Raw genomic sequence first — 26,690 nt, forward strand, 5'->3', positions numbered from 1 at the left:
GGAACGGCAGCAATCCGTTGCCACAGAACAGGGATTCCAAGAGGTAGAGTGGAAAGGATTAACAGAAGTTGAGAGAGCCAGAGAAGGGGGAAGTAGGCGCTCAGAATAGGAACAGGACCATGAGAAGAAGTCATGGACCAGTAATTGTCAGTAAAAGGAAAGCAATGACTTGGGAAGTTGGAGGGAAGGACATGACAGCAGAATGGTAGGAAGAGTACTAAAAAGATAAAATCTAGTTTGTGGAGAAGACCACAAAACAGGCAGACCCAGGGTACCAGACTGGAGTGGCATTGGGTTGGGAAGCTGGAGGGCTGCAGAGCTGCCTCAATAGGGAAAGGTCAGGCCTGATGGTGGCTTCTCATTATACGTCATAAAAACAAACTCATTTTTCAAATTCATGTTAAAGTAAGACATACGTTAAGAATAAGAGAAATCAATGTGGATTACATTAAAAAGTACTCATTTGTTCTTGCTTGGAACTATGCTGCATGCATTATTCAACCAAGATGAGTTCTTTTCCATGGTACCATCTTGGGTATTGCCTTACTCAAGAAAATGTTTCTCTGGAGTTCTTCTCATGTGGTTGGTAAAGAGAGAGGAAGGGAGGGAGGGGGAAGGGGGGAGAGAGAGAGAGAGAGGGAGGGGGCGAGAGAGAGAAAGAGGGGGGGAGGAGGGGGGAGGGAGGGGGAGAGAGAGACACAGAGAGAGAGAGAGAGAAAGAGAGAAGAAAGGAAGGAAGGGAGGGAGGGAAGGAGGAAGAAGGAAGGAAGGGAGGGAGGGAAGGGGGGAGGAGGAAGAAGGAAGGAAGGAAGGAAGGAAGGAAGGAAGGAAGGAAGAAAGAAAGAAAAAGTCTAGGAAAATATCCGAAAAGAGATACGAAATCTCAAGGTCCAGCTGAGTGTCCTGGTTTCCACACACCTGTGCTGACCTGACCTTAGGTGATGGGTTTCCTCTCACAGGCTAGGGTTTGCCTTCTGGTGCCCTGGTGTTCAGGTCAGCCAGTTAAAGACCTCATTTCCCTGGTGTCACAAAAGAGAGCACTCAAATTTGGGGAAACACCAACACAGTAACCAATGGGAAAATTGGCAAGGCACTCAGTGACATTTTAAAGACATTTGCTCACAGACCACTCACCCACAAAGGACAGTTTCACTGTCAGTTTCTCAGCTATTGGGTGTTTAATTCATAGAAATCAATGACGACAAGCCTAGAGAGGCCACCATACATGGGGTAATATAACCATGAAGTCGTTTGTTTCCCTCTAACAGTGACTATTTATTATATTCTTCCTAGTGACATTTGGCATTTCTTAGCTAGGAATCAGTACAGCTGGCAACTGAGAGCTTCTAAGAATTATTATCTGTTTACCACAATCTCCATATTCAAAGAATTAGTAGCATGGTTTATTTTTTTGATTTGTGTTCTCTTTTTATGACTTTGCTATAACCTGGAAAACCTCATGACTTTCAAACCACAGACAACCGTTCTGACGAGGATCACAAGACAACCGACAGCTACCTGGAGAGTTAACAATTGTGGATTTGATTTGCTATGAAGTTAAAGATCAATCTATCTCATCCATCTGTCCACTTCTCCATCCCATCCTATCCCATCCTTCAAGCTGGCTAGTTGTCTACAGACCAAATTCATAGCAATGTTTTTTAGTATTAAAATATAACTCAATGTGGAATAAAGATGGATTACTCATGGATGAAGAGTTAAAGGAGGAAGATAAAAAATCCAGCTCTTATCCATTCTTAGAATGCTTCTGTGGGTCAGTGTGGGCAATTATTAAACCCAGATAATAGTGGTAGATGGTATTTAAACTCTCCGGCTCTTTGTCAACCATCTTCCCTAAGACTCTTTTTATTGAATTCACATTTCCTAGGTATTCCATTTTAGAACAGAAGGCAGGCACCTCTTAATAACATCACAGAGAAGTGGTTAACCTTTCCAATGTAGGAGAAAACTGGAAATCAAAGCTATTAAATGTGTCATTTGCTTCTTGACCTCTCTAAAATATCATTGATGCTACACTGTAATAACACATAAAACATTCCAGAAAAAAGTATGGTCTAGTAGGTAAAACAACAGTATGGGCAGAAACATGGCAGAGTGGAAAAATCAAAGGTTACAGAGTCAGGCAGACCTGGGTTCAAATTTGGCTCTGCCATTTAAGAGCTGTGTGACCATGGACAGGTTATTTACCCTCCTTGTGGAAGGCTCTAGTTTATCACCTGGAAACTCTGGATAATAGTCCTCAGAATATGGGTTTAATGAGATAATGCATGTGAAGGGACCAGCCCTGGTCTGACATGTGACAAGTGTTAACTCCCTTTGCTTCTTTTTTTTCTCCTTAGGTAATGCAGGATGGTGAGCCTTGCTGAAGCATAAATGATTATTCTTCAACGATTTCATATAAACAACTTGGATGTGACCTCTAAGGAACGTTAATCCTGACTTCTAGCCTTCCACTGAGTAATCTCTTTCCCTCTCTGGAAATAGTCTTCTCATTATACCCATTCTCAGAACCTTATACTTTTTCAAGCACTTACCCAGCTCTGGTTAATTAACTAATTGTGCACGCAATGCCTCTTTTCCCCACTAGGATTTAAGTTACCCCTCTAGAAAAGGGCCTTGCATATAGTAGGCACTCAACAAATTATTTGTAGACTGAATGATATACCTATTACAGGGTTTCCAACATGCAACATATACCATTGGTGAGGTGTGAGATGATTTCAGGGGTTGAACATGGACTAAGTTTCTCAATAATTTTAATGGTGATATATTTATTATCATGTGTATTATGCAAATAAATAAGTGGTTCATCAAATCTGTGATTTTATATATTTTCGCCTAGGATGAGGATAAAATAAAAAAGTAAATTGATTTAGCTCAGTAAAAAAATTCAGTAAGTATAGTTGTCATAAAAATATGAAAAAAACCATGACGGGTTAAAAAAAATGACAAAATTTGGGAACTACTGCCACAACAACAAGTAGGAACCCAGAGTGGACATATCCCAGAATTCCCTGATTTAGGGTTAGCCTAAGGAAATGAGGGAGTCTGCTTTCAGAATCCATGGCTTGTGAATTCTCAGCTGGACAGTGCAACAGGTGAGTCAACAATGAATGAAGAGTCAAGCTGGAACTAGGTCAAGCTGGGGGTTGGACCCCAGAACACATCTGGCATAAGAAAGAAGCATGCACATTCAGATATCTGGGTGACATCATAGGAAATACCAAACGTGAACTGAGCAGGAACAAGGGTCAGATCCCATGGCCATATTCAATGTCACAGCCAAATTGGCAGGAACTACCTTGGAGACGGGGCACCCGCCCCAGGAAGGGTGTGTGGTAGGCCCAGATTCCTTCTCCTTCAGCCTTAAAGACACACGGGCCTGGGTTCTGATACTGCTATCTCCTCCAGGCAACTATTTCTCAATTTACTACCTCTGTGCAAGGCTCCAAGAGAGGGTACTTTCTTTTGTGCACATTTTGAAAAGCCAATGGGTCTCTACCCGACATCTCACTTTCCCAGCAAACTGAAGCAGAGTGTTGCTGCTATCATCACAGGAGCCTTTCTTTGAGCCTCCAACATGGTGTTCCCCCTCCCAGATCCAATGCTGAGGTGAAGAGAGGAGTATTCCCATCTTCTTGGATTGGATCACAGAACGAATTTTCCAATAGCAAAAATGTTATAAACAGGAAACAGGTTTTGATGAATTAGTGCAAATAACGTTTCACGTATGTTCCAGGTTATGTAGAATTCTGCAAACTAGACTGGGAACCAGATTAGCAATTATACTACCACTTCAGTGGGAAAATATTTTAATATAATAAAATGAAAATTTGGGTTGCAATTGTTCCATTGGTGGTGACTACCTATACTTAAAAATACAGCAAATTCCTTACTAGTGAATGCTTAACCATATATCTTAACTTTTATCTTCCTTTTAACATCTTTTAGAAAAATATTGTTTTTACCATCAATTATGCCAGATATTCAAGTCTTGTACTATTGAAAAATAACTGATCACCCCCCATAACAAAAAAAGACCCAATCTTTACATTTGAGGACAATTTAGACACACATAAATGTAATTCCAATAAACACTTCTCTAATCAACCCTCAGCTGCACCAAGTTATTTAGGGATTAACTAGAATGACTGTCCTAACTCCTACTCTGCAATTATTATTTTTTTTGAGGAAGACTAGTCCTGAGATAACTACTGCCAATCCTCCTCTTTTTGCTGAGGAAGACTGGCCCTGAGCTAACATCCGTGCCCGTCTTCCTCTACTCTATACATGGGACGCCTACCACAGCATGGCTTTTGCCAAGTGGCGCCAGGTCCACACCCAGGATCTGAACCAGTGAACCCCAGGCTGCTGAGAAGCAGAATGTGCGCACTTAGCTGCGCCACCAGGCCGTCCCCCACCCTGCAATCTTGATAGTAGATTATTCTCAGTTCTGACCATAAGGCTTTAGCCCAATGTTTTCCACACTTGTCTGATGAAAAGAATTACATGAGGCACTTTTACAAACAAGAATGCCAGGCCCTGGCCCAGTAATAAATCAGAATCTCAAGGGAGAGGTCTGGGAGTTACACACTTAAAGAATGCCCATCCCTGGTAATTCTGTCATCCAACCCAGTGGTTCTTACCCTGGAGGGTGAATTAGGATCACCTGGAGAGTGTGTTAAAACACAGGTTCCTGAGCCCCAGCCCAAGAGGTTCTGATCCAGTTGTTCTGGGGTGGGGCCAGAGAATTTGCCTTTCCAACAAGGTCCCCAGTGATATTCAGGCTGCTGCTCCAAGGACCACATTTCCAAAACCACTTATTTAGCCTGTTTGGCAAACACTGCAGCCAAATTCACTACCACTTTTTTTTCGTTCCTCCTTGGTACAAAAACAACACTAGATTAGAACTCACAAGACTTCCTTTGGAGTAATACCCTTGCTTCTTTTCAGTTGCTTGATGTCACACAAATAAGTTTGCCACTGCATCTCAGTTATCTTTTATTGTGAGGAATAAAAAAGTAACATAAGGGAAGAGGTTTTGTCCTGTACTTGGCACACAGTAGGTCTGCATTAAACATCTGTGTACTCTGATTTTCTTGCTGTGATCCCCTCCTGTGAGCTACAGATGAATCTGCTGAGTTCTAGAAATAGGTTCCAAAATTTATTACATGAACCACACTTGATTTGGTTAAAACAAACAAACAAACAAGCAGGCAGACAAACAAGCAGGCAGGCAAGCAATGGCTGACCACTTCTCTTCCTTGTGAGCTATCATGTAGCTACATTTCGAATATAACATGTCTGATGGGAATATACTCAGCTTCCCAACTCACATTTTCCCATGGAAATAAAAATAGAAAACAAAGAGAGATTAGATTATGATTAAGTTCTTTGTCTAATTTTGACCAGGCTGAATTTAGTACCCAGGTATGGATTATTTTCCTGGCAGATGTTTATTATATTGTTCGGCTATTTCTTGTGACCTGAAAATCAAACAAATGAATCACAGACTCTCAGAGTCAGAGGGGCCCTGGAGGTCATCAAGCTCACCCACCTACTCTACGAATGCTGTTGAAAACACCTCCAATGTGTGGTGGTCCAGTCTCTTCTTGACACTCAATGAGAACGTACTATTTTCATGAACCCCAATCTCTTCTTCAGATAACCGTCTAATCATTAGATTTTTTTCCTCCTTCTGAGAAAAAATATTTATTTCTGTAATTTCAGTATCTTTGGTCCTAGTTCTGCTCTCCATAGTTCCCAAATATGTCTAATCTCTCCTCCATGTGACAGCAGTTAAAGTAGTCTGAAGTAGTGCTGACGTCTTCCTTGCCTCTTTCTTTTCAGTCTAAATGTTCTGCTTTTTCAACTATTCTCACCATCAACATTTCCATAAACTTAACAGCCCTGGTCTTCCTCCTGTGGACAAAGTCCACCTTGAGGATATTTCCTCACTAAAAAAATACCATAATATGCTTCATGTTCACCATGTCCTATCATCACCAACAAAAACAAAATAAACTTCAGAACAGTGGAGTGTTCCTTTCCAAACAGAGCTTCCAAGAGCTGGAAGCTCCAGTCATCCAAAACCACACTGTGACGGCTGAGAAGGCAGTTTCAGGACAGACTTGGAAGTGGCAGCCCGAACTAGGTGGATTTAGATACCACGACTCTACCTGAAACAGAAAGGCTACGCTGCCACTTAAATTACTGAAGACCCACAAAATCTCTTTCCAAGGAAGACAGAGTGAAACAAAAGGTATTTCTTACTTTCTACGAAACATTTCTGCAAATATGCAGCCAACACTCCAGAGATCCACAGGGGTGGCGTAGCTGGACTGAAGCAAGACTTCTGGAGCTCTGTACCACAGCGTGACGACCTGCAACAGCAAACAGATCTGAGTGTTACTGAGGAAGATGGCTGTTTGCTTAAACTCCTCATCCTGGCTGGTTTAATGCAACGACCCAGTTCGGAAAGAACCCCTATAATCATATGGGGACAGTGAGATAGAAGCAATAAGTAACTAGGACTCATCACTGACAGGCCAGGAAATTACATCATCCCCACAACCTGGGTTCCCACCTCAGACTCTGTGTGTCTTACTAGGATGGTAAAATAACTGAGTTTCAGAAAGCAAAGCAAAGACTTAAAAAAATAATCTTAAAACTATCACTTTTTTTTTTTTTTAAGATTTTTTTTATTTTTCTCCTTTTTCTCCCCAAAGCCCCCCGGTACACAGTTGTATATTTCGTTGTGGGTCCTTCTAGTTGTGGCATGTGGGACGCTGCCTCAGCGTGGTCTGATGAGCAGTGCCATGTCCGCGCCCAGGATTCGAACCAACGAAACACTGGGCCGCCTGCAGCGGAGCGGCGAACTTAACCACTCGGCCACGGGGCCAGCCCAAAAACTATCACTTTTTAAAGTGCTTAGAAAAACAATATATGGATAATAGGGATGGCAATGATTCCAGCTCAATTCCCTGGTCAGCATTTTTGGGAAATCAGAAGACAATTCCAGAAGCTGCTGGATGGTGACCCTGAAGTCTACAGAGCACCCAGGACAAGTCAAAACTACTCTTATGGTGAGACTGTGGAGAATCAAAATAAAGCCTTCAATGCTGCTCTCTTCAGAAAACAAATAAAAAATGAAGAACTTAAGAGAGAAAGTGTAGCCCAATTGTTTATACCATGTGTAAAAAAGTCATCCAGAGGAAGAGATTCCAAAATGGGAAGAAGCTCCTTTAACACAGAGCAGTGTCTAGCCATCAACAAACACTATTTCTGCAATGTTGAGAGGCAAGGGAAATGTATCATTAAGGTTTCAGATTTATAAGAGTATATAGGGGTTCAAGTGCTGCTTTTTTCAGGGGTGAGCAGATATTCTATGGATGCCTGAAATGAAGATGCATTCTTTATTGTCAGATAAGGAATTTAATACATAAATCTATTACATAAGCATTTTATATTATTCGGATTCCTTTTATTCTTACTTACTGTTTTGTCTGATTGTACTTCTGTTGATATCTACCTAAATTTTCTGAAATTCTGCTTTATGTATTTTGATGCTATAGCACTTGGCATATTAAGACTGCAGCAACAATTCTCCAAAAAATGATTGTCATTTCCTTCTTTCCTTGTATGCACATGCTGTTCCTCCTATCAAGGAATGGAGTTTTTAATTCACCCTCCATTGGATCTGAGTTGGCCTTAGTGACTTGCTTGACCAACAGAATATGGTGGAAGTAACAGCTGGGACTACCAAAGTCTGGTAGCCTGGGCCTTTTTGAATGCTTGCTCTTAAGACACTTGCTCTTGGAACCCAGTTGCCATGCAGTGAGAAGCCCATGAAGATGCTCTGGTCAACAGCCCCAGCTGAGTCCTCAGCTGAAAGCCATGTGAGTGAGCCATCTTAGACATTCAAGCCCAACTGATCCCCCCGATGACTGTGGCCACTGCCACAGAGAGCAGAAGAACTGCCCAGCTGAGTCCAGTCAACTCACAGGATTGTGAGTAATAATAAAATGGTTATTGTTTTAAGTTTTGGGGTCAATTATACAGTAATATCTAACTGCAACAAGATTCTTAACTGGTTCCTCTTCTTCATCTCATTTAACATGCTTTGCTTTGAATTCACACAAGGGGTCAAGTTTTGTTTAAGGGATATCTGGTTGATATCTAATGGGGGGATGGTGGTGATGTAATAGAAATTAAAAAAAACCCCTACAAACCAAAACAATGTCACTTGGTTATCATTTGGCTCCCATATATCTTTCCAGCATCATCTCCCACAGTACTTCCATCTCCCTTATAGCTTAGTCACATATGAGACCACAAAACTGGTTCTCAACCCTGACTGTGCATCAGAATCATCCATGTTTTAGAAAAACATAGGTGTCTGGGCTTTATCTTGCTCTCACTGAAATAGATCTCCATGGGTGGGGCCCCCGGAATTCTTTTTCTTTTTTTTTAAAGTTCTTCAGGTAACCCTAACCCTTGATGAGGTTTGAGCACCACTCAGTTATACAAACATATCATCCAGCTCCTGCTTCCATGCTTTTGCAGACACTGTTCTAGCCTGGGAAGCTCTTCCTTCTCTTCTCTACATGTGGAAATTCTACTTATCCTACAAAGCCCAGGTTTGACACCATCACCTCCCTGAACCCATCGCTATCTGAAAAATCATACCTTGTAACACAGTTCATACTATGGTTCATTCTAGAGGGCACAGACCCGATTTTATCCATGGTTATGTCAGTAAATGCCCATCATAATACTGCGCATGCAACACTTGGAATGTAATAAATATCAAAATAACGATTTTAAGGCAATCATTTAATTACCAGTCATTCCCCAAAAAGAAGGTACTTACTATTTTTGCTAAGAAGAGTGTCTGATTCCGGGCTGTAGTTTTTAGTTACGTAATTTACTTCTGCTTTACTAATATTTCTAGCTGGAGGAACACTGCCCTACTTCTCTGATACACTGTAAACAAAGTACAGATGCAAACCGTCCTTAAGTGGTTTATAGACATACACAGGCATTGTGGGGTCATACATTTATCTTCTCACCTCAGTTCAAAATAAAGTCTAGCATCATATGAGATGAAAAGTTTAATCTGAATACAGCATTATTTTAAGCTGTTCTAAAGAGACTGTGATTTCTGATTGACTTCTCATCCTAAAACACTTTAGTAAAACTATCTTCATTTTCAGTACTTTAATCAGTGACTCTCATTATGATCACCAAATAAACGTGTAGTCAACTAAAATAAGAACAATATTGATAAGTTTAGGAAGTTCCCTTCTATTCCTTTTAAAATTTAGCTACTACTCAAAAGGGATAATAAATTTTTATCAAATGTTTTAAAAAATATTAATAATGACCAGATGATCATTCTCTTTTATTCTATTAATGATAGGTTAATTATATTAATAGCTTTCCTGATTTGTACCATCCTTGCTTTCTTGGGATAAAATATCCCTAATCATGGCTTATTACTCTTTTAACAGACTTTTGGGTTCTATTTGCTAATATATATTTAGGACATTAACTTATATTTATAACTGAGACTGATCTATAGTTTTTTTGTGTTAACTTTTCATGTTTTGATATTAGGAATGTGCAAGCTTTCCATCCTTTTTAATATTCTGGAATATTATAAGCAACACAAGAATAAGCAGTCCCTTGAAGGGCCTCACTTGTAAAACCATCTGGATCTGGATCTGGATCTTTCTTAGCAGTATGTCTTTAACAATCTTGTAAATTTCTTCTTGGTAATTAGTCTGTTCAGGTTTCAATCTCTTTTTGAGTCAGTTTTGGTAATGATAATGGATTTCCCCATGAAAATCTTTAATCTAGTTTTAAAAATGTATTGGCTTAAATTTGTACATAGTATTTCTTAAAATTATTTTAATTCTCATCTGTTTCCTTGGTTTTCTAAGAAAGAGAAAATTTTCTCTTTCTTAACGTTGTATATTTTTGTGTTCTCTTTATATCAGTCAGGTTTGTCAGGAGTTTAGCTATATTATTTATTTAAAAAAACTAACATTGAGTTTTATTTCCATTTTGGGAGGATTATTGCTTTATTTTATAATTTGTTACTTCTATTTTATCTTTTAAAATTCTCCTCTCCAAGTTTCTTTGTTTTTATTTATTAATTTTTGAGATGAAACTTGGACAATTTATTTCCAATTTTGATTAATGACAAAACATGTAGTTATATATTTTTAAGTGACCTTTTCTCATTTTTGTTAATCTTTATTTATTCTTTTTGAGGAAGATCAGCCCTGAGCTAACACCTGCTGCCAATCCTCCTCTTTTTGCTGAGGAAGACTGGCCCTGAGCTAACATCTGTGCTCATCTTCCTCTACATTATATGTAGGACACCTGCCACAGCATGGCTTGCCAAGCGATGCCATGTCTGCACCCAGGATCCGAACCTGTGGACCCGGGGCTGCCGAAGCCGAACGTGCGAACTTAACTGCTGCGCCAACAAGACAGCCCCTAATCTTTAAATAATATGTGATTTACCTGTAATTTCTTCTTTAATCCAAAAGTAAACAAATTTGAAAAGTAAACTATTTAGAAAAGTGTTTTAAATTTCCACATGGTCAGGTTATTTATGGTTATCTTTTGATCATTGAATTTCTGGTTTTATTGCGTCATGGTCAGAGAATATAAGCTGTACAATTTCCACTTGGTAAAATTTATTATTGTTTTCTTTATGACTATGCACATACCTACTTTTTGTTCCATAGAGTATAAGGTGAGTACTTTAAGTGTAAAGTGCTTTACTAACAAGAGTTTGTCTCATACAGATCCTTACTTATATTTTTCTGTACTTTGTCAAATTGCAAAAGAGAATTCAGATTTTGTTTTCCTTTCCCCAAAATCTCCTTCTAAGTGTTTCTTCCTTGTATACACTGGCCTTATATTTTTGGTAAATAAAATTTATGACAACAAAAACATTATTATGATAATAAGAATTTAGATGATGGTAGACATAAAATATAAAATTAATACACAAATCATAGTAAGTCAGTTACAAAATATAATGAAAAAAGATCCCATTCACAATAATAGTAAGAGAAACTGTATAACAGTGAGGAATAAAAAAAAGCACTATCTATACAAATAAAATGATACACAAAAAACCACCTAAATAAATAGTGAGACAGACCATGACTAAGATGGGAAAAAGGCATATTATAAACATAATAGAAACCCCTTTAGTAACACAAAAATTTAAGACAATCCAGTGATTTTGGGGAGGAATTTAACTTTGACATTAAGGTGCCTCTGGTAGAATAACACTTAGGAAGAACCAAAAATAGTTTGGGAAATAAGAATGAGGGAGATTTTCTCTCTGTTACCGAAATATACTCTGAGATATAGCAAATAAAATGGTGGCTGCTAACGGATTTTTAAAAAATTAAGTCCAAAAAAAGACTGATACATTTATGGGGCTTAACGTTCTTATAGGGGGCTGAATTTCATCTTAATGAGAGAAAAAATTTACTTCAATATGTAGAAGCAAAACAACTGACCAAACATAAGTTTAATCCCTACTTTACACCATGTATAAGAAGAAACTGTATACAGATGGAAGATCTAAGGGAAAGAAGCAGAGCCAGAAAAATGTATCAGAAGAAAACCAGCAGAGGACCTTGCGATGTGCAGGCCTTTTTCAACATGATGGGAAACCCAGAAGCCTGAGATGAAAACATTCACAGATCCAGCTATTTAAAATTAAATCTTCTTCAGCAAACACTATAAATAAAGGCAAAGGACAGATGACAACCTGGGAGAAAACATCTAAAACAAATTACATAAACAGAACCATACAACATAAAAATTGATAAAGCACATGAAAAGATAACTGACAAGAAGAAAAAACTATCAAAGATACTCAATCTCATTAAAGGAAAGAGAAAGAGAGAAAGAAGGGATGGAAGCAAGAAAGCCATCAATATAAAGAGGTATCATTTTTGCACAACTGGCAGAAATGAACTGAATGACACTATTCAGGGTTGGCCATGGTATGAAAAACTGTTTTAAACTGCAAACTGGCACAATCTTTTCATAACAATCTGACAGTTTCTCTAAAATTAATAGTGCCCATGTTCCTGCACCAGAGTTCCACTTGTGGGAATGTATCCTATATAACTCAGACTGGCATACAAAGAGGCATTCACAAGGATGTGTACTTCACAATCATTTCCAATAGGGGAATACTATTCAGGCATCACAAAAGACGAGCTACTTCTCATCTTGCTCATTCCTGCTCACACAGAAAGATGTCCATGATATACTATTAAGTGAATAATAAGTTCTGGAACACTGTGAAATACATTCCAATTTTTATTACTAGATTATGTGTGGGTGTAAATATAACAATTATTTATGCATACAAAAATATCTGCCAGGATTCTATACATAGACATTAAGCTTTAAACAGACAGTTGGCACAAAAACATGGCAGTGTAGGAAGTGGAAAGTGAAAAGGAAAAGCGGGGCCAGATGATAATTTCAGAGGTGCAAGATCAATCAGCTGCTGTCAGTAAGCACATTTTATAGCTGAGAAAACTGGATTACAGAGAAGTCGAGTAATTTGGCCAGAGTCACGAAGCTGAGACTCACGGAAGAGCTGGGATTCTCACCAGGGCTGTCTGAGTTGAACCCTGTGGTCTTTCCTCAACAACCAACATAGCACCTTTAAGTTAGTATTCCAAACAGCCACAATCAATAGGCAAACATACAGGTCGTAATTAAATAACCAAGAGGAAAAGATTTTAAATTTACTTTGAAATATTTTAATGTGAACTTTTAAAAGAGTTTTACAAATCTCAAAAATTCAGCTATCCTTTGGGGTTAAAAGATTTTCTTAAAAAAGTGTTTAATAAAAAAGTAAAAAAAAAAATTCTGTTCTGAACCACAACAGTGCTCTGCATGGTATGCCATCTATTTGCCAAATTTCCATCTAATAACTTTAACGAAAGCTAAGATTAAAAAATCAGTTTGGTATCCCTAAGATTTTTGCTTGGTCTATGTATAAACCATTGTAACAAAGTGAGAGGAATTATATTCATTAATTAGGTTTATGTTTATAGTCTATTTGAACTATCAGCATTTGTCTAAAGAGACATCTTTTGGTTTAGTCTTTGTGGAATTCAACATGCTTGAATTGCAAAAGAAAGTATGAATTGTACAAGACTTACATTTCTAGTTAATTCTCTAAGAAAAAAACCCTAACAACGCCCAGGGCTACATTTAAAAATAACGAATTACTACTTTTTGCAACAGATATAAATCTAATAGCTGTTCCCTCATTAGTTAATATTATCTCATATTTCAAGAGACCTTCCCCAGTTTTAACCTGCTAATTTGTGTGGCTGTGCCACATTCTCCAACCCAGAGTCCTTCAATCCTCACTTTAAGTCACTGTAATTTAAAATATCTCAAATGACAATTTCTATAATTTCATGGGATTTAAAATATATAAGTTCCAAGTTTTTGAGGACAAATTGTAACAAATTTTCCTGCAGTAAAATATAAACTCTGTTAGCTTAGGGATTATCATACTTCTGCCCCTCTAAAAACTTCTGATGGAAGACTGCCTAACTTAAGACCAGTTTAAGTCACATGTAAGCAGGTTTATTAATTTTTATTTGAAAGCCTTATGAAGAAAGGACAAAACTGATAAAAATGTTTCAAGGTTTTAGTGCATGAAGGAAATTCTCAACAATGTAATCAATTAACTTCTACTCAAAAGTTCTCTATGTTTAATAATTCTAAATATCCTTAAAAACAAAATATAACGGTAAATTTAAAAACACATTGAAGGAAACAATAAATATAATGTATAAAGATCAACATTTAGAAATCTATGACAAGGGTGGCTTCTAATGATAACAACACAGTTGTCTACTAAGCAAAGATAACAATAGGAGCTATGGACAGAGTTTGGTGGTTGGAGCCAGCTGGAACCAAAGCAAATATGATGTTTCTTACAATCATTATGTGTATGAATAGCCTCTAGAGGTGCTGAATGGATGTGGCAACAGGAGGGGGAGCGGAAGACAGGGGGAGTTCAAGGATATTTACACAAGTGGATGCATCTGTTTAAACTGCTTTGATCTCTATTCACAATTTTTTGAACCAGTTCAATAACAGTATAAGATAAAGTAGAGCCAAGGCCAACTCTGACTCAAAATACATGTCAGAGTAAACCACTCTTACTTAATATTCAATTTAAGTCTCTTATTCATGTACCCTTTCACCAAGTTCCTGAAAAAACTTTGTAGATGTTATCTGAATTCTCCTCATTATATGGCTACATGCTTAAAGAGCAGAAAAGCATGTTATGAACACTTGCTGGATATCTTCCTTTTGCCTCTCCGGATGGTCTCTGCACTGGTGGGGGCAGATCTACCATATGCTTCCAGCTTCTTACTGGGTTTGGCCAATAGGAAGCCTAGGCAGGAGTGAGAGAGAGAGGGAAGAAGAGGCAGAGTCTTTAACTCCTTGATTTCCTCCCAGCAAGGCTGTCTAGAGCTAGCTGTGCTGCCATCACAAATTCAACGTCCACCCTGGGCAGCCCACCCTGCCTGATTCCAGTAACTGCTCCCCCTCTTCCCTTCAAGCCTGGGAATGATAATAGCCTGGTTGCAACTAAGACTCAAGTTACAGCACCATCCACTGTGCTTCCCCTAAACCCACTTCTTTGTAAGTCTTGTCTCTGTAAACAAACCCTCTTTGAATTATCTTATTTTGAGTGTGCCATCCATTTCCTGTTGGGACCCTGACTAATACATTCACTTTGCAGATGAACAAACTAGCGTGGGTGGCTACTTCTTCTCTAAGCCTCAGTTTTCTTGCCTTTCAACAAGGACATTTAGACTTGATGATCTGTAAGGTGACCTCTGCTAGCATTCTAAGAGTCCCTAAATGATGTGTCAGTGGTAATAAAGCTTTAAAAAAATGTATATGCTGTATAGATCCAAGAACACTATCTCGGAACATCCTTGCCTGTCCTTTGCTTTAGTAATTACTTATGGAATGTACCAGTGTGGTGATATTCTCCATCTGGGGCCCGCTTCAACGACATGTCTCAAAAAATGCAAACTTAGATAATGATTTCTGAGGAATATGGGTGTAATCTTTGGAATAGCTCAAAATCTTCATATTGTCAAAGTATCCTAGTGGCTAAGCTGTGCTCTAAGCTGTTTATTTGCTTTATGCCAATATAAAACTCTCTAGAAAGTACTTTTTTTCCTCCAGAAGACTATTATAGTTTTGTAAAATGGAAATCAAAATTAGGGGTAATTTCACTGATTCATAAAAGGTCTCAAAATTCCGTTGTTTAAAATTACATTTAAATTAAGAATATTATAAATAATCAGAATTTTAGTTCTGCCAAGCATAGTCTTGTCATTATAAGGCTAGTTGAATGGAAACTATTAAGAGCTAAATACCAATAGAAGTTAACACAAAATACTTTGTAGCAAATAATAACAGCGTCATGTCAAATGGACTCATTTATAATCTAAGGGCCAAAACAAGATATTTTGATACGTCACAAAAAACAACCAAGGTTTACACAAAGATGAGATTCTCCCTGAGCGCTGTGCCAATACCAATCCTGGCCTCTGCTCTGATGCATCCATTACCAGCAGAAAGCTGTCTGTCTTTCCTAGAACCTGTAGCTGTCCTGGCTCACCTGGGGGCACTGGCTCCAATTTAGATGTGCTGATTTGCAACTACCTGGCCATTGCTTCTGTGTCTCTCTGTGGGATATTCTTTCCTGGAGTCTCTGCAGATCTGAATCCTCACATATCACTTCCTCATGAAGCCTTTCCTGATCTCCCAGCTGGAAGTGATTGCTTTCCCTTGAGCTTCTAGTGCACTTCTAAAGCACTTTATCCTTTCTCTTTTCCATCATAGTTATTCAATTCACTGGCCACAGTGTATATATAGTGTCCTGCATGGAAGGTGCTCAGTAATTATCTCATGATTGGATACATGAATGAACCAGGGGTAGTGCTGATGGTGGATAGAGGCAACCCTTTAGACATATGGGGACAATAATATTTAATAATAATTGAGTACTTTTGAGTAGTTATGTATCTTTAAAAAAGGAACTGGATCTGGGGGAGGCGAAGCTGAACCCAATTCAATTCAGAGGATATGTAAGAACACTTGAAGGGCAATGGCACAGGGAAAATGAGCTGAGGTGGGTGTTCCCTCCGAGTAGAGACGAAGGGAATCTTTGGGGAAGTGTCACTCAGTAGACAGAGATCCGTGTGCTGTGTCTAAGAGGGGGAGAGGATAACGATCCACTGAAGGATGAATGGAGATGGAATTCAGGGATCCAGGCTTCTGACCTTTCATGATACCAGTGGCACTTCCTATCTCTCTCCCAACCTTATACTTCTCTCTCATTTTGTTAATGTCTAAGCAAATCTACCTAAAAAGGGTTTTAGTCCAGACATCAAAGCCTTTAAAGGTCCAAGTGAGCTTCAGCTCAATTCGTTATGTGAATGCCCACTCTATAAGAGGTGCCCTGTTAGTCCTGGATGGGGTGGTTGCACATTAGCAAGGCAGCAACTCAAATGAGTTGGCTGAAGGACAACTCGGGGAGGGGAGCGGCATCTGTGTAGCAATCTAAGTGCAGAATGTTGGGGTTCTGTCCTGGTGTCCCACCTACCTTTCCAGTAACTCCTTGGAGGTCTCTTCCACTAGTCCCTTAAATAATTGTTTTCTCTAAGGCAAGATCCTCAGGCAGTTACTTTTCCTACGTGATGCACAATCCCTGGGGAGCATCATATGTGGATGCCCCCCGGGTCCATATTGTACCCAGAACTCTGCAGATTATCTGACCGCCACATATCCAACTGTCTCCTGGACATCACCACTTAGTACTTCCATAGGTACACCAATTTCAAAATGCACACATTGTATTTCCTCTGAAACTTGCTTTCTTCTCTTAGATGCCCTCTCTCTGCAAGCAAATGCACACCACCTACCTAGGCTTCCCACTCATCTCCATTATCAGTGAAGTCAATAGAGCCTGACAATTCCATCGTGAATCTGTCCTCTCCTGACAGTCACAACAGCTTCCTCTGGGGTCTCTTCCTATCAGTCTGCCTCCTTCCACTCTGTCCTCTCTACCGTATCTGGAACTGTGCTCACCACACTCCTGCTTAAAATCCTTCATCCATTCTTCAGAGCTTATAGAGTCAAGTTCAAGTTCAATTTACCCATAATGCCCTCATGATCTGGGACCCACCCTCTCTCTGGTTTTATCGCCTGTTCTTCCTTCACACAAAAGCTTTTCTCAACCTGCTCAGAGGCTTTATGGCTGTTCAAACATGCATGCTGTGTCATGCCTCGTGGCCTTCCCATACCTTTCTCTGGAATGTCCTCTCACAAAACCATTCTTAATTCTTGTGAACCTTGTCCTGTCTAGTCCTCCCCAACGACACGTAATCACAGCACTTATTACACTGTATCCCATTCATTGTGTACTTACTGCTTGCTAGGCCCAAAGCCAGCCCTTTGAAGGCATTGACCATTTCTAAGTGGACTTTTCATCCCTACCACCTCACAGAGTGCTGTGTATAGCAGTTATAAAATAAATGTATGTTCCAACAAATATATGGGTAGCCAGAAGGTAGAAGAATGGAGGGCTGCAGGCTTGGGAGGAATAACCTAGTGCAGGATGCAGGGATTTCTATTATAGTATAAATTTACAGAACATGGTCATGTCCCAATACCCACACCAGACATTCTGAGAGTCCACCAGCACTATCTTTAGTCAACAGATGACTTTTTAATAAAGTGTGAGGACGATTTTACTTTTGTAAAATGAAGTTTTAAAATGCCTGAAGGGCCCATGTTTTCCTTCAGGCTGGATGGTTTAAATTTCATCTTGAACTTGTGAAACTTAAAATAGTTACCACTTGCTAAATGTCTATTATGTTTCAAGTAACAAACTCATTCTCTTTTTAGAAGTACAGTATAGCGTAGTTCTGATTTTGACACTAAACAATCACACACTTGATCTCTCTCTGCCTTCACCATAGAAACCAAGCAAATATTTGTAGACATTCCTTCAACCTTCACAGATAAGTAGAAATGAAAATTATTCAGAACACAGGATACGGCAGGCTACAGAGCTCATCGTTTCCTTTTAACAGTTGTTTTAACTCTTAAGAGAATCTATATGCTTTGGGAAGCCACATAATCACTCAGATTTGTAAGAGAATTTAAAAATTGACTTTTTCTTATGAAAACACACCAAGGTCTCTCAAGTCCATGTCTTTTTTCTTCTTGGTTACTGTGTTCAGTTTTACACAGGCTGCACGTAAACCTACTAGATGAACACTTGCAAGTTATATGGTTAGTACAAGTGATGAGGGAAATGGAAGCATAGTTTTAAAATCTATGTTCAGGCTCAAACATTCTTCAACATCTTAAAATTCTGTGGGCATCGCCTTCCTTAAATGGGAAGGATCTGGAGATCCTCAGCTGGAAGGAGCCACCAAGGTACAGTTCATTCTCTAGTACTCACTCCCCCCAGAGCTCCTGCTACTCACCTCCATCTGTAAAGGTTACAGAGATGCATGCCGGAAAAGAAACCAGCCAGGCAATTTCCAACTAATCTGGGCTACCAGAAATGAATTTAAAGTCTAGAGAGGATTCTGGAGCTCCCACTATATTTTGTCCTTTCAGCTATTAGGGGCAAGAACAAAAGAAAATATGCTTCCGAAGATTAGGATGTTTCATGCTGTTGATTTAGCAAGATTAAAACTGCAAACAAAAAAGGAGAAGGATATGACCGAGAGAAGGACGTAGATTGCAGCATTAGGAATTTGGGTTAGACAAGAAGGAAGTATTTTCTGACAAGAAGAACCGCTAAATGTCAGATGGATTATTGTGGAATTTTGTGATCTTTTCTCTAAAAACTTTTCATTTTTATGCTATCTGGGGGCAAAGAAGTAGGCTAGGGAAGGAGGGAAAGAAAACATTCGTAGGGCACAGAAGATGTAAAGCACTGTGCTGGACTGACTGAATCTCTTCCCTCACATAATCTTCAGTTTAGTGGTATGAGGTGAGTATCAATGACTCTGTTTTTAAGGATAAGGAAGCTGAGACCAAAGTGAAGTACCCTGTCCAGGTACTGGACAGTAAATGCCAGGATCTGAAGCAGGGCATATCTGACTCAGGTTCATGCTCCTCACTGTGGAGACTGAATGATCTCAGGTCTTTTTTTTTTTTTTTGTCTTAAGCCTAATTACAATTTAAAACATCTGTATTTGCAAAACAAACATTTCCATAGTAAGTAGGTTTACCAGAAAAGCTGACAAGAACAAAAGAAACTGTTTTTCTAGGATAATGGTATCTCAAAGGATTTCACCAGGATGGCCACCAGTTGAGGGACCAGGGTCAGGGATGTGCAAACGGCTGGGTCCTAGGGGGAAACTCTCCCTCCCACAATGCTCTGCTCGGGGACCAGAAATCTGGATCTGTGTGCACAGGCATCTTTCTGCTGACAAATGATTCACAACTGTCCTCCCAGAACATTCCTTTCCCTGGAGACCACACCATAGTCCTTCCTCCCAAACTTCTTCTCCTTTTGTATTCCCTCTCTCTGCAAATGAAATCACATCTAACCAGTTCCGCAAGTCAGACTCTTCCTCAAACTCACCCCTCATCCATTTATGCAGACATGGTGTAAAGACAGGGCCTTCTTAATCTTTTCAAAAAACCAAAATGCACAGAGGACTAGAGTTGTGCAAACAGAAGAATGGAAAATACAGTTTGGAGAACCTGAATACTATCACCCACAATTTTGTAACATCGTTCTCAAGTCAAAAAAATTCACATCACTGGGCAAAAGAAGTTTTCAGGTTTGAAGACTCAGTGCAATTGTATGGACATGATGACATCACTTTGGATTTTACTATCTGATTTCAAAGTTACTAAAAAAAGAAGTCTGCTATGTAACATGTATCCTAGCCCTTTATCTTCCCTTTCATTCTTTTTTCTTCCCTTTCTTTCTTCTTTTACTTAATTTCCCTCTTCTTTTTTTATAAAACACTTTTCTATATTTACAAGATTTTTAATATCTTTATATACTCTATGAGCAGAGGGGAAGGAAAGGATCACTGAAAAGAATACAGTTTTGTTAACTGAACAGATAATTATAAAATATACAAATTCATTTGCTCTTGCTGAGCTGCAATGCTTCTGTTCAAATTGTCTCAGTTTCTGGGAAGAACCACACTACTACCAAGGACTTTAGAGAGTATTTCTAGGTACATCCGCTACTAGGAGAGATACATGTGTGAACATAAAAACCACGGAAGGCTTCTCACCCAGGCTCAGGGGCTCAAGCTGCACATGTGTTCGGGGCAGTGTGGTCGCTGCATGCAAACACTACTTGAAAGGAAAAGTAACCCTCCAGTTTGGGTAAAACTCGGCTTTTACCTCAGAACTAATTCAAAGAAATACTGCTTTTCCATTTATAAGCATTTCAAAGAATGTTACTGCTTTCTAGAAATCGGTGGCAGGTAGCTTCTTTTATCCTTGAAACGGCTAGGGCTTTGATAAATGGTCTTAGAAGTGATTACAATGATATCTAAGAAAACAGGCAGACTATATAAAATATTTTAATTATTCTTTAGTAACTGAAAAGCAGTCTTACATCACCCTTGTAGATGTTTAATATATAGAGGATCCTGATGTATGGCAAAAATGGAGGCAGGGCCTAGTGATGCCTTCTGTGAAAGTCTTGCAGAACATTCTAAGAGAGGGAGAGGCTCCCTGCTCTACACTCCCACAGCACACCTCTCTTATAGCCCCTGCTGACATGTGGTGTGACCATAAGAATTTGCTTCGATCTCTATCACCCCCACAAGACTGAATGGCAGGGTCTGAGTCTTAATTATCTTTGGATCTCCAAAGCCTAGCACAGTGTCTGGCACACGTCAGGCATTCAATAACTATTTGTTAGATTACAACCAAGAAGTAATTGCAAATTTGCTTCCGGAGTACAAAACAAAACAAAACTGGGGAGGAAAAAAAAAATCCATTTGTCTTTGGATTACAGTCATGTGCTGCCACATAATGACATACGGGTCAACCACAGACCATATATACCATGGTGGTCCCATAAAATTAGTACCACATAGCTTAGGTGTGTAGTAGGCTATACCATCTGGGTTTGTGTAAGTGTACTCTACGATGTTCACACGATGCCGAAATCACCTAATGACACATTTCTTAGAACATATCTCCATCAAGTGATGCATGACAGTATTTTGAAAGTACAAAAGGTGTTCCAGATTCATAAACATGGCAACAGAATCAAATTCATACATAACACCTTAGAGGAAATTTCTTGTAAAGAGAAAATAAGTTTTAGCTACCTGTTGACATCTATCTGTGTATATATATATATTTGCTTAAGGCATTCATTTATTTATTTGTATTAAGGTGTACACAAACGTTAAAGTATACAATGCACTTTTACATATGTACGCAACTATGTAACTACCACTCAGACCAAGATGGAGAACATTTATATGACCATAAAAGGCCTTCTTATGCCTTTACTAGTCAAGACCATTCCTGTATCACTATTTGGACTTATATCACCATGAATTAATCTTGCTGGTTCTTAAACTTCATATAAAAGAAATCACGCAGATTTTGTGTCTGGCTTCTTTTGCTCAACATAATATGTAAATTGTCTATGTTGTTGTGCGTATCCGTAGTTTGTTCCCTTTCACTGCTGTGTAGTATTTCATTGTGTCAACATGCCAGAATTTATTTAGCCTTTTTTTTCTGTTGATGTGTGTTTCTCGTTCTTGGCTGTGGTGAATGTATATTCTGATATGGACATTTTTGTGCCCATCTCTTGTTGGACACAGACACTCATTTCTCTTGGATCTCTCTATTTTTATATATAGATATTTATATAGATACACAAATATATAGATAGATAAAGATAGATACAGATACTCATACATAGAGAGAAGGTATATGTTCAGTAGATACTACAAAATAGCTTTTCCAGGTAGCTGAACCATTTTACACTCCCACTAGGAATGTATGAGAGTTCCATTTTCTCCATATCTTTGCCATCACTTGATATTCCCAACCACTCAAGTTAGTGTGTAGTGGTACCTCCTATACTTTTGACTAACCAATTTATAAGACTATAAGGTTCTAAAAAAATGATAATACAGTCTAGAATTGTTAAAGCACTAACTAGACTCTCTTTGTAATGATGGAATAAATAATGATATCTATCATTTGTGTACAGATGTGTGACAATAGTTTAAGACAATTTTTAAAATGTTAGGCTTCTCTTCTCACTTTTGCCTCTGTTACATCTAACTTTTAGGAAATTCGCAACTCCTTAAGTATCTGTCCTTCTCTGGAGGTGTATAAACTATTTACCTAGAGTTTTTAGGCAATTTGAGCACTGAATAAGGAAGCTAAACTGAGAAGTATTTTGGAATATTTGTGCCAAGAATCTCAGTTAAAATATTAATAATGTACAAGTTTTAGAAGTTGGTGGTTTTTACTTGGTTTCCTCTGAATTCTGAAACATCATTATAAACTAAAGTACAGAACCGCATCTGTCAGTATCCAGTGCTGTAGCTTAGTTAAGAGGCGAACCCTAAGCTACTGGCCCCTGCTACCACATTTCCTTCTGAAGGGGTCATGTAGTCACGTTTCCATCTGTGGTGAGTCTATGTTCACACTCACCAGGCATGACATTTAAATATGGGAAACCACGACAACTATTTCGGGGGTGGAGGTGGGCTGCAGGACAATAATCAGTGTATGTGTGACACCATTTTCCCTTTTGAGAAACTGAACGAATGTAGAAACTATTTTCTTCATTTAGTGGATAAACATTTGCAGAGTGCTACTTGGTGGCTGGCACTCAGAGCTAGTGAATGAACATGTTTCCTGGCCTTATGGGACTTACAGTCTGACTGACTGCAGAAGTGTAGCAGGAAAGATGGGAAGTAATACTGGGACTCCAGCCCTGACAGTCACACTTACTGAGGTGAACATAGAGAAATCTGTGAGATTCTACATTTGACTTCAAAAAGAAACAGATTCAAATCATTCCATCAATATTTTCTATTAACAAAGGCATTTCCAGTAAGAGATGAATATTGGTAGTATCTTGGAGATGTGATAGGAACTCATGTGGCTGGCTATATTGTTAAGTCTTGATTGCCTATATGCCTGTTTCCCAAAGGGAGTTTAGAGGACAATAATGCCCAGAGATGTTCCATGAAAAATAGTTCTAAATCAAACAAATTTAGGAATATGCTGAATCCACTCTCTTGAAAGTTATTTTTACTCTGACATATTAAAGGCTCTGAGGAATTCTACAGTTAAGAAAGAAACCTATTTAACTAAACATTTACCAAGTATTGTCCATGGAGTGATTTTCTTCCCCCTCACATAACACCTATTACCATCCTATAGAATTAAGGTTCCTTGGAAAATGCTTTGAAAAGCAATAGTCTGTGACAATGAATAGGGTTAGGAGCACAAATAATCCCAAATAAATTTTGGGATGTATGCATGCATGCAACTTAACATTCTTAACTAACGTCATCCTGAAAATAAGAGCTGGTATATCTTGCTTTTTAAGCAAGCAACATATATGGAAATCCGGTTTTTCATTGAAAATGAAAGTACAAAATGGAAATAAAAGTTGCAAAAGTACAATTCAGGCTTTGGTATAACAATTACAACATCAATTATCACTATATAATATTACAGATGTAGATGGTGAGGAAGTCTTGGTATGTCTCTATTAACTATACTACTTCTGTTAGTACAGATATGCTCACATTTAGGAAGTGGCTATTCTGAATAAATAGTTTGTTTACTTTCAATCACCTCCCTATGGCAAAAGTAGAATGCAGAAATAATTCTAGTTACTTAAACTTTCTGGCTGTTTGTACACCACTTGGGAAAAAGTTTATTGTAGTGTAATGTTGAAGTTCACCAACATTTAATGGGCAACTTACCATGATAGGGATTGAGGCTATAAAGACAAACAACAGACAATGCCTGTTCTGGAGGAGTTCATAGTTTAATGAGGCAAATTTAAAAAGAAATAACTGTAACACAGTGTGGCTGGAACTATAATAAGGTATGGAGAAAGTACTATGGAAATGCAGGTGACTTCATTAAAAGGAATGGGTGATTTATTGCTCCTACAATAAAGTACACACCATCTGTCTGTATACAACAAAATTATAAGTGCAATCAAGAAATTAATAAATATTTATTGAGCATCTATTATATGCTATAAATCTGTATGTCAGACTTTCTTAAATGTCCAATTACCACTAGTCTATAGAGTTTCATATTGTTCTCAAAAGGAATGTAAAATATCTCTCAGATTCTTGGGTGATTTTATATCCAGAATTAGAGGGAGTCAAACTAAAGTTTAATTTTACAATTTGGAAAAAGTTTAAGGCAAAGAACATCATATGCAAGCAATCTCTGGGATTTGTAATCAGAAATACACTTGCTACAGGCTTTCATTTCATAGTTAGAGCCAGCAGAGGGAGTAGACTTCTTCAAAGGAAAGCTTCAAATATATATGGAGAAATGTAAGACTTCAGATGTAAAGAAAGCTTTCGGCATAAAAGAAAATCTGGGAGCAGAGATACATATTTCAAATATAAGAAAGTAATTTAACTATATTTTTTATATAACCCACTATATTGCAAGAAAGTAATAAGCAATCTGAAAGATGTCATCTTCCTGCGCCAATGAGACTCACAGGACTGAAAGTTATGAACTCTCCCATCTGAAAACCTTGGCAATCAGAAGCTTCTGTACAATACATCTTGCAGCAAAATCTAACTAGGTGGTATTAATCGGAAGGACCTTCAATAGTGCCTTTGCTAATTAGCAAAAGCTACCGTCTGCTGAGTCTCACTCCAAAGACAAGCCTACGTACAACAATCACAGTAGAATCCTGCCTCAACTGCCAAGACTAAGAAGCTGCTACCTACAAAGAGAATCGACGCTTCTAACTTGGGATTCCCAAATCCTTTGTGACTGTTATAATAAATTCATTTTTTAAGAGAGCTACACAGGACTAAGACTTTGTATGATTTTCTTCATGGGGAGTATTGTGAGAAAAACGTTTTATTAATGAAAACAGGCATTTTTACCCACTTTCATCACTGGTACATTCATAATATTTTATCACCATTGCTCTTTACAGGGTACCTCTTGCACCTTTTCAGTTGGTATTTTTCCCACATCTGATTCACCCACCAAAATATAAACTTTTCAAGTATAATCCATGTCTCCTCACACTGCATACCCCTAGCACTTAGTTAATACTCAATGCCTTAAACAGAGGTTATGTGCAATCGGTGTATGCCAAGAATGACTTAAAGGAGTTTCAAAAATGATATCAGGAATGTCTGTGTTGTTCAGTCCTAAATTCTGTTTTTTGCAGGATATATTTTCTCCATTTTCTTGCTTGCGTGAGAACCCACCACACGTATAGATAGGAGATATCTATTTTTCTTACCCAGGTTAATGGAAAGAGATACGGACAGAGGGAGAAATGCGGGCACCCAGGCTTGAGACCTGGAAAAGGGCAGGACTCACAGGAGGAGCCCCCAATTCCCCTGAGCAGCACTCTCTCCTATTCTATCTGATCTAGTCTCAAACGCCACAAGTTCTTTCAAAAGTGCTATTACCCAGCAGCAAAGTTGACTGATGTGCTCCATAACTGGACTCTCTTTTTTTCTTGGTTAGCTTTGCCAAAAGATTGTCTTTGCTATTAGTCTTTATGAGGAACCAACTCTTGGGTTTATATTTCCATTTTACTTATTCTGTTTTCTAATTCATTCATTTATGTTTTAAACTTTATTTACTCCTGTCTCCTGATTTATATAGGTATTCTTCTAATTAATTTATTATTATGTACTTCAACAATGGTTCTATTTTTCATAATGAGAATACATAACATCTGTCTTTAAAAAACAATAAATTTAATAGATCCTTGTTGAAAAGAATTCCTTTTCTTTTATGGTCCTTTGCTTGAAGGCTTTCACTTTTATATTCAATCTTTCTTATCTAGTCATAAAAGCATTTAGGGCTCTCGATGAGCCTTATGCGTAGCTTTGGTTATATTGTGAGCTTTCATGTAGAGTTCACTGTTGTAACGTGAAGTTACTCTCACTTGAGGACACGTTAAATAGGCAAGAGAAAAAGATTCTACAGAAATTGTGAGAAGCTTATCACAGGGAAATAGAGGTGTGATAAAAGTTGATGAGCTGAACGGTTGAAATGCCAGTCACCAGATGCCTTGGGAACAAGCAAAGACCAAGATTTCAGTTTACCTCCTGCTCAGTGTACAAAAGATCTGCTCATAAACACTTACGTGGACTTCTATCTGCCAAGGACACCCATGAAATAAATATCAGTCATTTATTAATCTCATCTTTGGTCATCAGTGAACTCATCACATAGTGCAGGGGGAATAAGATTGGATGAAGTATGGGAAAGAGTCCTAGATTGAGATTTGGAGATCTGGGTTTTAGCCTCAGATATATCACTAAATAACCTCTGGGTATTATCTTGCAAAAAAAGTG

At 38.4% G+C, this 26,690-nt stretch overlaps 1 protein-coding gene across 6 annotated transcripts in view; it reads right to left on the reverse strand.

Moving 5' to 3' along the window:
• Nucleotides 1-26,690, reverse strand: part of CDK6 (cyclin dependent kinase 6) — a 234,087-nt gene that overhangs the window by 63,970 nt on the left and 143,427 nt on the right. For all 6 annotated transcript variants that reach the window (XM_023639196.2, XM_023639197.2, XM_070265669.1 and 3 more), the window contains exon 5: nt 6,295-6,404. In XM_023639196.2, coding sequence (XP_023494964.1) covers nt 6,295-6,404 — 110 coding nt within the window. The remainder of the gene's footprint in view (nt 1-6,294; nt 6,405-26,690) is intronic.

This window comes from Equus caballus, chromosome 4 (genome assembly GCF_041296265.1).
Source record: "Equus caballus isolate H_3958 breed thoroughbred chromosome 4, TB-T2T, whole genome shotgun sequence".
In the NCBI taxonomy this organism is placed as follows: Eukaryota; Metazoa; Chordata; class Mammalia; order Perissodactyla; family Equidae; genus Equus; species Equus caballus.